Here is a 16121-nt window from a genome sequence, read left to right as displayed (position 1 = left end):
CCGTAAATGCCGGCGTACAAGGCGACCCGGCGTATAATACGACCCCCGTCTTTATAGCCGGGCCGCATTCCTAGAACGTCGTCTTATACACCAGAAACTACCAGTATTTCCGGCGTATAAGACGACTCGGCGTATAAGATATCTCCGTCTTTGGCGCCGATTTCAGCGCTCGCGGAAGTCGCCTTATACGCCGGCATTTACGGTATATATATAAGAATCATTAAGTTGATTATCTAGAAATTTTCTAAACATTAATTTGTTATTTAGATCAGGATTTAAAGATCTGTGAAGATGGAATTAATAATATATTTAACTTACTTTTGAAGAGTACGCTAATGCTATATTGTAGGCTTTTCTGTTTCAAAAACTTGTCACAGTCTGGTAATAGAATAGTTTGAAGAATTCTTAATTCCTAGTTCCGGTAGGACAGTTTTTAAAAATATTTTATTTATAGTCATGAATTCAGAGTCAGTTTTTAATAAATAGTATTGCAAACTTTGATTATAATTTTCTCTGTGTAATGAATATGGGAAGGGATGCAGTGGGCTCCTACATTGTTCAGATAGAAATTTCTTCCTTGTTTCATTTTTCAATCCTTGTTTGGTGCATGACACTTGAATATTTTTCAGCAGGTGGCAGCACCACCTCACTATTAAAATAACTCTGTAGAGTTATTAATCATGCATGTTCATTTGTTACATTATCCATGTGTACTAAATAAGACTGATCTTACCACTTTCTATTTTTCAAAGATTATATTTAGGATGAACCATTTCTGAGTAATGAGAAATAACCCCTCCCCCTCCCCCAAACTGTATTAAATATGGATGATTTGAAAAGAAAATGATGAAATGAATCCCCTTCATTAATACCATGACATCACTGGCTGTCCCTCTTGTGCTTCCAGTCAGAGCAAAAAGACACATACAGATTCCTGGCCAACACTGGACTAAAATTTTGTTGTTGTTGTTGTTAACTGCGAAGTCATGTCTGACCCATCGTGACCCCGTGGACAACGTTCCTCCAGGTCTTCCTGTCCTCTACCATCTTCTGGAGTCCATTTAAGTTCACACCTACTGCTTCAGTGACTCCATCCAGCCCCCTCATTCTCTGTCGTCCCCTTCTTGCCCTCCATCTTTCCCAGCATTAGGCTCTTCTCCAGTGAGTCCTTCCTTCTCATTAGGTGGCCAAAGTACTTGAGTTTCAACTTCAGGATCTGGCCTTCTAAAGAGCAGTCAGGGTTGATCTCCTCTAGGACTGACCGGTTTGAACGCCTTGCAGTTCAAGGGACTCGCAGGAGTCTTCTCCAGCACCATAGTTCAAAGGCCTCAATTCTTTGGCGCTCAGCCTTTCTTATGGTCCAACTTTCACAGCCATACATTGCAACGGGAAAACCATGGCCTGGACTATATGCACTTTTGTTGGCAGGGTGATGTCTCTGCTTTTTAGTGTGCTGTCTAGATTTGCCATAGCTTTCCTCCCCAGGAGCAAGCGTCTTTTAATTTCTTGGCTGCAGTCCCCATCTGAGGTGATCTTGGAGCTCAGGAAAATAAAATCTGTCACTACCCCCATTTCTTCCCCATCTATTTGCCAGGAATTGAGAGGGCCGCATGCCATGATTTTGGTTTTCTTAATGTTGAGTTTCAAGCCAACTGGACTAAAATAATGACGTATAAAGAAATCAGGATATCTTCTGGGATTTTTGGGAAAGCCACTGTGAAGATTTCAAGAATGGTAATTATGTCTTTCTGTAATTAGGTGTTAATGATTTTATACCAGATCACCAGCCCTCTCCAATGACAGACTCAGGACTCAGTTCAAGCTCTACCTCTTCTAGCATCAGTTTAGGAAATACCAGCGCTGCCATTTCCCAGATGCAAAGCACCATTCTCAACGAAGTTGACCTTTCAGGAGAACAAGATGAAAAAATGAAGTCCCTTATGGAGTTTATTACTTCGAGGTAACACTTAAATGATGGCTTTTAACTCAGCTGTATAGAAATGCATATATTTTCAAAAATCTGCTAAGCTTTTGCAGGAAGATTTCATAATTTCGTAATAATGTGAAATATTCAGCATTACTGGGCTTTTGGTTCCATGGAAATGGCACCTGAATTAGTGAATTTTAAGGGTAAACATTTCTGCTGGAAACACAGTAAAGTTAGGATAAGCCCTAAAATATATTACGAGATATCTTTAGAGCTCTGTTAAGAATGGATTGCCCCACTACGTAAATTTTAGGAGTAAAACGTATCTTCCGTGTTGGATGAAGTTAGGGTTAGGGCAGTGGTTCTCAACCTTTCTAATGCCGCGACCCCATAATACAGTTCCCCATGTTGTAGTGACCCCCAACCACTTATACATCACCGGGTGCCAGGGGCATGGCCAAAGAAAAGGGGGAAAAATGGCGGACAGCCTTGTTTGGCGACCCCCGTGAAATGGTCGTTCGACCCCAAATGGGGTCCCGACCCACAGGTTGAGAACCACTGGGTTAGGGTTTCTTGAATCCTGTGGTTAAATTTAATGGCAGACTTCATTTTAGAAAATAATGTAAACAATTTAACTTTTACCAAAGAATTCTAAATATATGCGGTTATTGTTATGTTTATAAAAGCAAACATGTTTTGTATCTGAAAAGCTATAGCTCTTTTCTAAAAGAGAGGTTTAATAAATCAAATAATCAAGGAATCCAAGACTTCAATGCAGATAACGCATTATTTCTGACAAATGAGTTTCTGGTTTGATATTTTATTTATTTTTTCCTATCTGTAGAAAACGAGGACCACTTTGGAATCATGAAGATGTTTCAGCCAAGAATCCAAGCATAAAGAGTGCCGAGCTGTTAACCGTATTTCTCAAGCACGTTGTTTCTGTATTTAAACAGTCAAGCTCAGGTATGTTTTGAAAACATTTCAATTTGTCACAATCCGTACACGTTGTAAATTTAGCAGTTTAAGGAAGGAACGTGTTTCATTTAGATTTCCTCTTCCGAAATAAAAACAAACGTTCGACGTGTTTTTGTAAGTTTTGCTAAAATAAATGCGTGTCGTGTAATAATTATAATTTTGCACCCTGTTAATGTTCACTGTTTCTTGCAGTTGGATTTCAGCTTGAGCAGCAACTTAGCGAAGTTGCTCTGCAGACTGCCCTTTCTTGCTCTTCTCGACACTATGCTGGAAGATCTTTCCAGATTTTCAGGGCACTGAAACAGCCTCTTTCCGCAGACACACTTTCTGATATTCTCTCCAGGCTTGTCGAAACTGTCGGAGATGCAGGAGAAGAAGCTCAGGTATTTTGCTTTTTCAAGAAAATTACAAAGTAATAATTTAATTTCTATCTTTCGTTCAATGTTAAATGGAGATATGTGCCTGAAGAATATTATGTCATGGTTCCGACAGACGAAACCCTTCAAAAGAAGTTCGAGGCATTATTTACCTTAAAGGATCTTTTATTTGAGTAGTATAATATCGGCACTTACATAATTGAAGCCAAAAAGTGAATTCCCTTCCCCTGGGCACAAGTATCAAAGCACAATTCCCTCCTCCAATTAACAGTCATAATCACATTCCCCAATTAGCTTAAGAGCGGGCTTGCTCTCTAGCCCGCCAATTCTTTATCAGCTCTGGGCTCAATAACCTTGATTCTCACGCTAAGTTTAGTGTTGTTATATCTAGCTGGACTCTCATTCACATCCCCCCCTTCCAGCATCATCTAACTCTAAAAGCAAAAGGGAAAAAATGACTACATTTCCATCTGTTGTCAATGCAAAAACATCCAATGTTAGCAACGTTGACATATTATTTATAGCATTATAGAGCATGGTATCAAAACAAATCATTTTCAACTTTTGAAGGTTATAGATCGCTAGTCTTTTCTAATCAAAAAGATTCTTACACTAGGGTCGGAAAATAATCTATGATCCTAAAATGATATACAGACACAAACTCTTTTATTTTCTGTCCCTTAGAGCCTCTTTGTGATTGGTAAAAACCAATAGGATGGTTTTCTTCCATTTTGAGGCGAGAATGAATGAAAATTGTACTGTAACTTTATGCATATTAAAATTAAAAAGCAAGTTCTGCCAGAACTGTGGCCCCACCTATATATATGTGTGTGTTACTTCATCCACTCTAGACAGTGATTTCTCCATCCAAATGTTAAAAGCAGCTCTAGGTCACCCTGGAAATGATCAGTTTATTTTCACATAATTTTTTGTGGACCACGTCTACCTTATTAGATGGATAGAATAAGATCTGTAAGAATGCTTTTCCAAGTGCATACAGTTGTAGAAAAATAGGGGAAACAAGTGGATGCTAGGCAGGATTGTTTTGAGGACCAGGAATCATTTACTAACCTGTTCTGTGTATATTGCATGTTGTATTTTATCAACAAAACATTAATATGGATACTTGAGTTGTAATGCTTTTAAATATATCTGGTTAATAATAAATTGCTTGTGTACTGATTTGCTTTTTTACAGGGTTTTGTCATAGAACTGCTTCTGACGTTGGAGTCAGCTGTTGATACATTGGCAGACACCATGAAGCATTATGATCTTCTCACGGCACTTTCCCAGTAAGATTTTATGATAGCTTGCTTTAGCATGCATCTGAAATTCTTTTCTTTTTTTTTTTTTTTTTTACAATATTTGGGCTAGACTTTCAGATTGTTGGAAATATGTGAGCCTTTCACTCATTGGTTCAGACAAAAGTTAAAAATATGCCTCTATTTAAAGTGTTTAAATGCCAGCATGTGCAGTAAGGTTCCAAGGAGTGGCAGGATGACAACCACAGTGGAACAATAACTTAAGTCATGTTCCTTTTGTACATGCCCTGCTATTCTCGAATGGAACTTACTTTGACATGCGACTTTTGTTACAGTGAAAGCAGCAAGGTCATGCAGGCAGTGCTGAAAATAACACTTCTGTGATTTTAATAAGTACGCAGTACATGATTTCAGTGGTTTAGTTGCCTTATCATGAACATTCCATTTTTATTTTTATTTTCATTTTATTTATTTATTTATTTATGAGACTTATATACCGCTTTAAGTGCAAGCACTCTCTAAGCGGTGTACACCAGTAAGCAATGTATATATATATATATATATTTACATTGCCCCCAACAATCTGGGTCCTCATTTTACCTACCCCGGAAGGATGGAAGGCTGAGTCAACCTTGAGCCGGTGAGATTTGAACCGCTGACCTGCTGAACACAGTCAGCTAAAGTGGCCTGCAGTACTGCACTCTAACTGCTGCGCCACCTCGGCTCTTCATTGCGTTATTCTACTTGAAAGTTCAAACATAAAAAATTTTGATCGAAGCATTTAATGAATTTTAGGAAGCAAATTTATTATAAGCAAATTTTATAGTGTCCTAGTACAAGTATCCCCAGCCCCTAGGCCAGGGGTAGGCAACCTTGCCTCTTTTATGACTCATGGACTTCAGCTCCCAGAATTCCTGAGCCAGCATGGGGGAACCATGGCCCCCTTTAGGACCTGTGGACTTCAACTCCCAGAATTCCTGAGCCAGCAGCATGGCTGGCTCAGGAATTCTGGGAATTGAAGTCCACGAGTCATAAAAAAGCCAAGGTTGCCTACCCCTGCCCTAAGCCGTGGACTGGTATCAGTCTGTGGCTTGTTAGGAACCAGTCTATACAAACGATGGATAAACAAGCGAAGCTTCATCTGTGCATGCACCCGATCTAGGCTGCATGTGAAACCACCACCTGCCCAGTCCATGGAAAAATTATCTTCCACAAAATTAATCCTTAGTGCCAGAAAGGTTGGAAGACCCCTGTCTTAGTATACTTTCTTCCTCTTTCTGACTGATACATTCTGAAGTAAGCAAAATCTATTTGGGCCCACTTAATTAATAAAAATAGTAATTTCTGAATACTAAAAATTATTTTCAATCCTATATGTACCTAGTGGGTGATACAGGTACTCCTTCACTCACAACCACAATAAGGACTGGAACTTTTCTTGTAAATTGGGGTGGTCATAAATCAAGTCATCACATGACCATAATCCGACTTTAATCCAGCCATGTTTACTATGCTGTTAAATGAATCACAATGGTCATTAAAACAAATCCACCTACTCCTATTGATGGTTTTTTGTCAGAAACCAGCTGGGAAGATTGCACACTGTGATCACATGACTGCAGGACACTGCAACCAGTCATAAATGCAAGCCAACAGCCAAGTGCCTGAATTGCAGTCACATGACTATGGAATGGTGTGATGGTTATAAGTACGGGGATACTTATAACAAAATCACTTTTTCTGAGACTCATAACCACGAACTGTCGTTAAACAAATGGTTAAACAAACAAAGGGCTGTAAGCCCTTTTATTTTTAGTAATATTTATTCGTTGTAAAATAATGCCACCTGACTGCAGTAGGTCTCAAAAACAGAAGAACAAAACCTTGCTGATTGTCTCCACAATCAGCTCCAACCACTCAAACACATACTTATTAAGCTACATCTTGTACTGGACAATGACAACTACACTTTACTTAAGTACTTGGTGGTAAGCCATACAGACAATCGCACAACTGAAGCCGATTCTCACAAACAACAAGATAACTGCCGGCATGGGAACAAATCTAGGTGTCTGCTTCGCTCTTCCATTTACATGCATAGCACCATTTTGGGACTGAACAACTTCACAGATAAGACTATAGATGCTGTTACATGCTGTTCTTTTAATGTGATGTAACATGCTCTGTTTGCTGGCAATGCCTGTCTGGATTCTACATTGGAGAAACAGGCAATATTTTGCATATAAAACCTAATGGACACAAATTCAACATCAGGACTCAAAGACAATAATATCAGAGCAATAATATCTTTCCCAGCGTTAGGCTCTTCTCCAGTGAGTCCTTCCTTCTCATTAGGTGGCCAAAGTACTTGAGTTTCAACTTCAGGATCTGACTTTCTAAAGAGCAGTCAGGGTTGATCTCTTCTAAGACTGACCGGTTTGATCGCCTTGCAGTCCAGGGAACTCGCAGGAGTCTTCTCCAGCAACATAGTTCAAAGGCCTCAGTTCTTCGGCACTCAGCCTTTCTTATGGTAAATGTGTTTTAATAAGTCTTTAAAAAATGCTACCAAACTCTTCTGATTTTAGACTACCATGGGTTAGCATAGCTCTCCTATAATGAGGAGAGCCACTTTTTGCAAGATGAGGAGAAAGCGTATTTAAGAAAACCTTGCAGCTCATTTGTACAACAGATACAAGAAATATGTACTGGCCAGTAAAAGGATATTTGGAGAAATTGTAGTCCTGTTAACATTCCGAATTCTTAATCTAACTTTACATCTTTTGAACTCCTGTCCTTAAGAGTGGCAGTTGGCTCATTATGTTTTAACCAATGCTGCTTTATCAATGTTCTAGTCTATTTCTTAAGCAGCCTTAGGGGGTCATAGTTTTAAAATGGATGATATAGATATTGAAAATACAGCCTCTCCTAAGCCCTGTAAAACACTCCCAGATGGAGCATGATGCATTGATAATGTTATATAATACAATGATGTCTAAAGCAGGGGTTCTCAACCTTGGCAACTTTAAGACTTGTGGACTTCAACTCCCAGAATTCCTCAGCCAGCTTTGCTGGTTGAGGAATTCTGGGAGTTGAAGTCCACAAGTCTTAAAGTTGCCAAGGTTGAGAACCCCTGGTCTAAAGGAAAAAAAAAACAATGAAATGCATGAAAAAAGGTACGTCTTTCTTATTAATGTGTAGCATTCTTGATTAAAAAAAAAAGAAGTAAATGTGTTTGAAACTGAGGGACGTTATCCAAGTAATTTTTTTTTTTCTCCATCGTGTCTTGGGTCGAGGAATATAATTTTTACGTGCCGTCTTCTCTTTTCGTTTTAGTGCGTCCTATTACGATCCATTACTGGGGAACAAATATGCAGCAAACAGGAAAAGCACCGGTCAAATAAACCTAAGCACAAGCCGTGCGAACGGCGGCAACTTTGTCGGCTGTTACAGCCACCCGAAAAGCAATTCTTTGCGACTGAGTTTGATAGGCGAAAGGAAGAGCGACCGACGGAGGAGCAACACGCTGGATATAATGGATGGAAGGATAAATCACTCCAACAGCCTAGCAAGGACTAGAAGTCTTTCCTCGCTGAAAGAGGGAGGAATGCACGATGTGCAGCCTACTACTGATCCCGTCAACCTGATGGCCACCATATTCTGGATTGCAGCTTCTTTGCTGGAATCCGATTATGAATACGAATACCTCTTGGCTCTGAGGCTGCTCAATAAACTTCTCGTTCATTTGCCTCTGGATAAACCCGAAAGCAGGGAAAAGATCGAGCAGATGCAGAGCAAATTAAAATGGAACAACTTTCCAGGCCTCCAGCAATTATTCCTGAAGGGGTTTACCTCGGTGTCGACGCAGGAAATGACCGTTCACTTACTTAGCAAGCTCATTACAGTGTCCAAGCATATGTTGGTGGATCCATCCCAAGTAGCAGGTATTTTTAAAATGTTTTTTTTTTTTTTTTGTAATGATATGGCCCAGAATTGAAGAGTTAATGTAGGGGTTCTTTTTATGTGTTTTGTTCAAGGCTGCTCCCAAAATCAGAAAGTATAAAGCATAAAAATGCTCCCATTTAAATTAAGATAAAATTAAAATGCATTTTGTTTCCTGGGGGCGGGGAGGCTAACAGGAATGTTATTAGATAGATGAGGTTCTGAAAGGGGGGGGGGAATCTAAAAATGGCCTCTCCTTCAGATAGTGCCTAAGCCAGTGATGGCGAACCTTTTAGAGCAGTGGTTCTCAACTTGTGGGTCGGGACCCCATTTGGGATCGAACGACCATTTCACGGGGGTCGCCAAACAACGCAGTCTGCCATTTTTTCCCCCTTTTCCTTAGCTGTGCTACTCCCTTTTATTCTATTGGCTTTTGAAAGCCAATAGAATAGACTCTCTTGAATAGAGTCTAATTCTATTGGCTTTCAAAAGCCAATAGGAATTGTCCAGGCTGTCTCTGCCCTGCTGAGCCCGTCAAAAGTCCCATTCTGCAAACGGTGCTGCACCAGTTGAGTAGTCCTCGACTTATGACCGGTTGGTGGTCGCGGCATTAAAAAGGTTGAGAACCACTGTTTTAGAGACTGAGTGCCCAAACTGCAACCCAAAACCAACTTATGTATCATCGGGTGCCAGGTGGCCGTGGCCCATTGGGTGGGTGTGGCTGCGGTGGTAACGGCAGACTGGGTGGGACTAAAAAGTTCAATCAATCAATTCCAACTTTGCAAGATCTTTTTTTTTTCCCCACGAGAAGTTGAAATTGATTGATTGATTGAAGCTTTTTTTTTTTTCACATGGTGGCGGAGGCCTAAAGCAAAAAGGTTTTATAAAACCCAGCTGAAGGCCTAGGACTAGGGCGACGGCGCGTGTGCCCACAGAGAGGGCTCTGAGTGCCGCCTCTGGCACCCGTGCCATAGGTTCACCACCACTGGCCTAAGCCATTTAGGGCTTTTAAGGCCAATGTCAGTATCTTAAAACTGTATTTAGTAGTACCAGGGCAAAACTTTCAGTATAGGCATCCTAGAATTTCACCAGCTTCTGACCTACAATTTTGCTGTTGCATTTTGTGCCAGCTGCAATTTCTGGACACCTTTGGAGCAATCTTAACTAAAATGCACCAAGCAGTAGTTAAGAAAGGATATGGACGGGGCTACATTGCTAAGACTGTCCAGCTCATGAAGAGTTGCCATTTGTATAATCGTAATTCTGTATGGAGTCTCCTTGCTGTAGTTATTATTTGGAAACCTCACAATAACAAGGGGCCAAAAAAAGCACTCCCAAATTGGCATCCTGTTCTTTCTGGGGATATGCATCTTTATCCAAAACGGACTTTGCCTCAATCCCTGCATGCAACTTTCTCCATACCAATAGCACCTCAGTCTTGTTTGGATTTCATTTCTGGGTTTGGTTTCATTTCCATTATTAAGTTTAGGAAACATTCACAAGCAATGATTGCTTCCTTAGAATTAGATATTAAGAGGCAATAGAATTAGGATTATCGGCATTCCATGTTCTGGCTCAGCAGTTTCACATTAAACAAATAGGAGACCAAATAAAAACTCTGAGACACTATAGGTCAGTGGTTCTCAACCTGTGGGTCGGGACCCCATTTGGGATCGAATGACCATTTCACGGGGGTCGCCAAACAACGCAATCCGCCATTTTTTTCCCCTTTTCCTTAGCTGTGCTACTCCCTTTTATTCTATTGGCTTTTGAAAGCCAATAGAATAGACTCTCTTGAATAGAGTCTTTCAAAAGCCAATAGGAATTGTCCAGGCTGTCTCTGCCCTGCTGAGCCCGCCAAAAGTCCCATTCTGCAAACGGTGCTGCACCAGTTGAGTAGTCCTCGACTTACGACCGGTTGAGTAGTCCTTAACTTACGACCGGTTGGGGGGGGGGTCGGGGCATTAAAAAGGTTGAGAACCACTGCTATAGGTAAAGAGCACTTAGCCTTATATATAGCTTCACAGTGCTTTACAGCCCCTCTAAGCGGTTGACAGTGTCCCCAACAATCAGGGTCCTCATTTTACCAACCCCAGAAGGATGGAAGACTGAGTCAACCTTGAGCCGGTGAGATTCGAACTGCCGAACTGCTGGCAGTCTCCAGTCAACACAATTAGCCTGCAAAACTGCATTCTAACCACTGTGCCAGCACAGCTTATTAAATATCCTAGATGTCAGAACAGTAGCCCTCCAAATCCATTTTCTGGGTGCTTATTAACAGGAGGGACACCACGGCAAGTTTTAAGAGATGTTAAACATTTGGGTATAAGCGTCTGTCAAAACAATCAATTGAAGCAGTTTTGTCTCGATTTGAAAAAGAAGAGAGATTTTGGTAGTGGCGCAAAATAAAGACCAGGCATTGTAAAACAGATAGCGTATGACAAAATAGATAACCTGGTGGTCCTGCTTAGGACTTGTTCAATTGGGGCGGCCAGATTGCCTACCCTCCATACGACAGGTTTCTTAGGCATTTTTATTTTTGCTGATATTAAAAGTATTTATAGCTTAGTACACCTTGGAATAGTTGTCTAGAAAAGATAAAAATTAGTTTTCTAAATTCAACTTCATCTTTTTCTGTGCAGGATTTCCTCTTAACATATTATGTTTATTGCCTCATTTAATACAACATTTTGATAGTCCAAGTCAGTTCTGCAAAGAAACAGCTGACAGAATAGCAAAGGTAGGTAATAAGCAGAAATAATTCATTTTTTTTTGTTTGTTTTCATGGTGAAGGCAATTTGATCAAATGTGTTGTCTGTACATTCACACACACGGGTTTGAACCTGTATAGACTTTGAAAGAGTTCCGCCACTAATATTTTTCCCAGAACGCTATCCCTGAATTGTCTTTCCCTCAAATCTCTTTTGGCTGGCTGCCTTAGAATCACAGTATCCAGTTTACCTTTGGTATAAGCTTTTTTCCCTTTTTTTTTTACTCCATCTATCATTCTTCTCCTTTTGTTTTAAAGTTCCTCAGTATTTCATCAACAGAGCCTTTGCTGTCTTAGCTGTTCTTTTGTGGATGTTGTAATTGAGGAAGTCAACTTTCACAAAAAATAAAGCCACTCCAAAAGCCTCTTCTGTCGTTACGAAAGGCTCTGAGTGCATAATATCCCTACTATCATAGTTTACACCAGTGGTTCTTAACCTTTTTGAACGAATCGCCCCCTTGAGCCAATGAGGAAGTTGTCATCGCCCCCCTCCCCCAACATAACCTCTCAATCACAACATAGGAAATAATTCTTCAATGTATGCAAACACTCTTTTTTTCTTTAAAATTGTCATCAGGACATATCGATGCAAATAATTTATTTCCAGTCTTTTCCCCATGTCTCCCATATTCTGGCCAATGGCGTGCCACTGTATGGGTAGAGGCTGCTGCGCAACGCGCATGAAGATAAGCAATGCATATTCACATATATACGGCGTTCTGTACTGAAGCTAGCTGGAGGAACATTTGAAAACACAATTCAATCCACTAATAGCGAGCGATCTGATGTTTTTGTACGACAGATATACAGCCATTCACTGTACGAAAAAGTCTCAAAACTGTCCCCAAATCATCTCGCTCCATCGCCCCCATATCGCCCCCTTTTCATTCCTTTGCCCCCGTGTCGCCTCTTTTCGTTCCATTGCCCCCCTGAAAAATGAAATCGCCTCCTGGGGGGCAATATCGCCCAGCTTAAGAACCACTGGTTTACACCATAGACACAGCAAAATGGGTTGTTTCACTTGCGGTGTTCACTTTAAGTCTATTTAGGTTAGCAATAAATAGATCGGATCATAAAAAGACTCCTTCAGTCCGTCAGAAATCCAGGTTCAAGCTATGGTCCAATCTTGCTCATCTCTGGTTTTTTTATTTAGGGTCAAAACTATCCATCCCAGCTTAACTGTGGTACTTCAAACTATGTTGCTGGAAAAAATCGGCTCTTATATATTCAATATATTCAACAGATTACATTTGAGTGTTCTAGCAAGCAGTAGGAAGAGGAGATTCAGATTCACTGTGGAAGGAATGTAGTAGAAGGACGGTGATAGCAACAATTTAAGGTTTGGCAGTGACAATTAATTGAGGATGATAAGACGAGTGCCCAAACCCCCTAAGGCAGAGGTCCCCAACCTTTTGGGCACCAGGGACCGGTTCCATGGAGAAAGGTTTTGCCATGGACCGGAGAGTGTGTGGTTTTGTGTGCTGCCTGCATCCCACCGATGGGGCTTTGCTTTGTTTGTGCGGACCGGTTGCTGGCATGCCTTGGCCCGATACTGGTCCACAGACCGGGGGTTGGGGACCCCTGCCCTAAGGAAAGCCTGGAGTGCTGGCATCCAGAAGGTCTTTACCAAAGCAGAAAGCTGGCTATTTTGAATTGCATATAGAAAATCCAGAACACGGGCATCTAAGTGGGTTGTATTTTATGGTGCTTTGAATAAGCCCAGAGCTCCAGCAGGAGCGATGTGACAACCAGAATGGGCATCTACATTGGCGCTAAGCAACAGCTTAAAAAAACAGTATTGCTAGATTCTTGATGCTTTTATCCAAGACACCAGCTTTCAGCCCAAATTTCTAAATCTACATTGCCACACAAACTGGGCACTCAAGTGAATAGATTTACCGCAGTCACTAGGATTTAAGACAATCATAACTAACAAAGGAACAACTCTATTCAGTCAATCTGCTCTAATCTAAAACTGGATCAGCACGTTATTTGCTAAAGCATGTTTTGCTTACGTAATCAATTTACTAACTAATTTAATATTAGCTGGGTTCATAGGTAATCTTAAGGCAGAACGAAACAAAGCACATTATTCCAAAAATGGGATTTTGAACTCAAGACAAAATCTACAGACATAATGGTGGTTATAAGTTGTAATAAAGTCAGAACTTTAAAATTAAATGTTTAAATAGATATTCCGCTAACTGATATTTTTATTATTATTATTTTTGTTCTCAGGTTTGTGCAGAAGAGAAGTCACCAACTCTTGCTAATTTGGCTCATATGATGTGTTTATACAGTACGCACAGTTACTCCAGAGACTGCTCTAATTGGATTAACGTAGTGTGCAGATATTTGCATGATTCATTCTCGGAAACCACTTTTAATCTGATAACATACCTTGCAGAGGTAATCATTCTTTTTGTACATTAGGTATCTTTTTCAGGTATTGGATACTATTCTGAAGTTGCACATTTTGCTTTCTCATATTGTAGTGTTACCAAATGGATCTTCCCAGTTCTACTGTAGTTTGACACCTTAACCAGTATACTACAGGGGCTTTTAAACTTCCAAATATACACGTCTAATGTTATACATCAAATAAGACTTAGCTTATTGCATGTGAGGGCAGGTCCATTAAAAGACATAGGTTATCTAATAGCTTGCTACTTTGCATTCAATGCCATTGGATATTTTGGATAATCCATTTTACGCATCTGTTTTTAGCTCTTAGAAAAGGGGATCTCCAGCATGCAGCAGTCTTTGCTGCAAATTATTTATAGCCTTTTGAGCCACATTGACCTGTCCAGAGCACCAGTGAAGCAGTTCAATTTGGAGATCATCAAGATCATTGGCAAATATGTTCAGGTGAGTAATTTAAAGCGACACGTTTGAAAATGTCATATCTTTCCATTTAGAGAAATGGATTTGTTGTTCCTCTGAACCAGGGTGTGCCACTGCCACATTTTGACTAGCGTATTATTTTTGTAAAAAAAAAATGTTTTATTCATTTTTTATTATTACAAAACATAAGTGCTTAGTAAACAACGTGATGTCCGGGTCCATTTGTTGCTCGATATTACATCGTAGCTTCTTCAATACAAGTCTGTTCAATACTACACAATTCAATGTTTTTTGATCCTCCTTTCTTCCCATATTGTTTTCATTTTCCCAACACTATGCAAATACAGTTCTTGCTACTGTTAATACATACAAAATTAGATGTACACGTCCTCATCATATTTTTTCTAGTGGGTTTTTTTGAAAAAAAAAATATTTTTCATTTTTCAATACATTTGATACATTCAATACATTATATAAAAAAAATACCTTTGAAATAAATTCATACATAAAACTTTAGATGTCGCTCATCCATCTCCCCCCCCCCGACTGTATCCGCCCTCTCTATCTTCCTTCCTTACTTCCCTCCTCCCTCTCTCCTCTCTTCACCTCTCTCCCCTCATCCCTTCCTCCCAGCCTACTTCCTTCCTTCCCTTCCTCCTCCCCTATCATCCCTCTTCGGATACAGTTCAGGGGAGATACCCAAGCTGCATCTCTCTAAATTCCTCTACCTATTTTATACATTAACATTTCTATTTATCTAACCTACTTAAGTAGGTTAGTGTTGTACAAATAATAATATCAGCTTGTAACCTCTTTCCTAATCAGTTTATATTTCAGTTGTATTTGCAATTAAAGTCTCCTTGTTAAATCAATATCCTGTTTTTCAAGCTCTTATTTAAGTCTGGTTTCCCATCAATATTTGGAATATCTTTGTCAGTTATTATTTTCTCAAAATTAGTTTACATTTGTGTAGGTAAGAATTTCATTTATACAAGCCATCCTAGTGTTTTCATATTTCCCATATCAAAAAAGGTGCTATTCTAATTATAAATCGTATCTTTCTTATTGTAAAAGTCTGTTTATATCTAAGGGTTATCTATTCTTTTAACCACATTCAAACAGATATTTAATCATATAATGCCCCCTCTGGTAGGTTAGATCGTCTGTTTTTTAAGTCTAACTCTAGCTTTCTTCCTTTGCCAAATAGCTTTCCAGGCCAAGGCAATTAAATCGCCAAAGAATTTTCCCTCTATTTTTATGGGTGCTGCTTGAAATGGGAAAAAGAATTTAAGTAGGGCATTTTTGAAGTAGTTCATTGAAAATTTAATCCCTGGCAGATATTTAAGCTTGTTAACTGATGCCTTTTCTGAAGATGAGGGGCATATGTAGATGGTTTGATTACCATTTTTAGTACCATTCATCGAAAAGTCCTTGTCGCCCTCTGAGCTTGCCATTTAGCTCCCAAATGTTTCGTTACCAGACTAGGTAATACCATCAGCGGGACTTTGGTTGAAGCATCTTGTTCTGTTCTTTTTTAGCTTATATATGTCTTGTGTGCCAGTGTGGTCAGTTGGTTGCGTGATTGGCCATTTGTTTAGTGCAGGGGTAGGCAACCTTGGCTCTTTTACGACTTGTGGACTTCAACTCCCAGAGTCCTCCTCTGAAGACCAAGACTGCCTCAAAAATGGAGCCCTCCAATAAAGAAACAACAAACTTACTGGTACAAATCTTGAGAAGCACAAACCCAAGCCCACAGGCAATGGGCCAGGAGTAGGCAACCTTGGCTCTTTTATGACTCGTGGACTTCAACTCCCAGAATTCCTGAGCCAGCTTGGAAACCTCTCCCTTTCCCCTCAGCATGGCTGGCTCAGGAATTCTGGGAGTTGAAGTCCACAAGTCATAAAAGAGCCAAGGATGCCTAGCCTTGCTCTAAACCAGTGGTTCTCAACCTGTGGGTCGGGACCCCATTTGGGGTTGAACGACCATTTCACGGGGGTCGCCAAACAAGGCTGTCCGCCATTTCC

At 40.1% G+C, this 16121-nt stretch overlaps 1 protein-coding gene across 11 annotated transcripts in view; it reads left to right on the top strand.

The window, feature by feature from the left end:
• FRYL (FRY like transcription coactivator) overlaps positions 1-16121 on the top strand; it is a 187793-nt gene that overhangs the window by 138873 nt on the left and 32799 nt on the right. For 10 of the 11 annotated variants that reach the window (XM_039368293.1, XM_039368291.1, XM_039368290.1 and 7 more), the window contains 8 exons: positions 1759-1960; positions 2772-2893; positions 3098-3288; positions 4480-4574; positions 7878-8485; positions 11126-11223; positions 13492-13662; positions 13981-14121. In XM_039368293.1, the coding sequence (XP_039224227.1) occupies positions 1759-1960; positions 2772-2893; positions 3098-3288; positions 4480-4574; positions 7878-8485; positions 11126-11223; positions 13492-13662; positions 13981-14121 (1628 nt within the window). The remainder of the gene's footprint in view (positions 1-1758; positions 1961-2771; positions 2894-3097; positions 3289-4479; positions 4575-7877; positions 8486-11125; positions 11224-13491; positions 13663-13980; positions 14122-16121) is intronic. The other variant, XM_039368288.1, reaches the window with a different exon arrangement.

This window comes from Crotalus tigris, unplaced genomic scaffold, assembly GCF_016545835.1.
Source record: "Crotalus tigris isolate CLP2741 ecotype Arizona unplaced genomic scaffold, ASM1654583v1 scf7180000020728.642097, whole genome shotgun sequence".
NCBI classification, from domain to species: Eukaryota; Metazoa; Chordata; class Lepidosauria; order Squamata; family Viperidae; genus Crotalus; species Crotalus tigris.
This window is presented reverse-complemented; position numbering and strand designations above follow the sequence as displayed.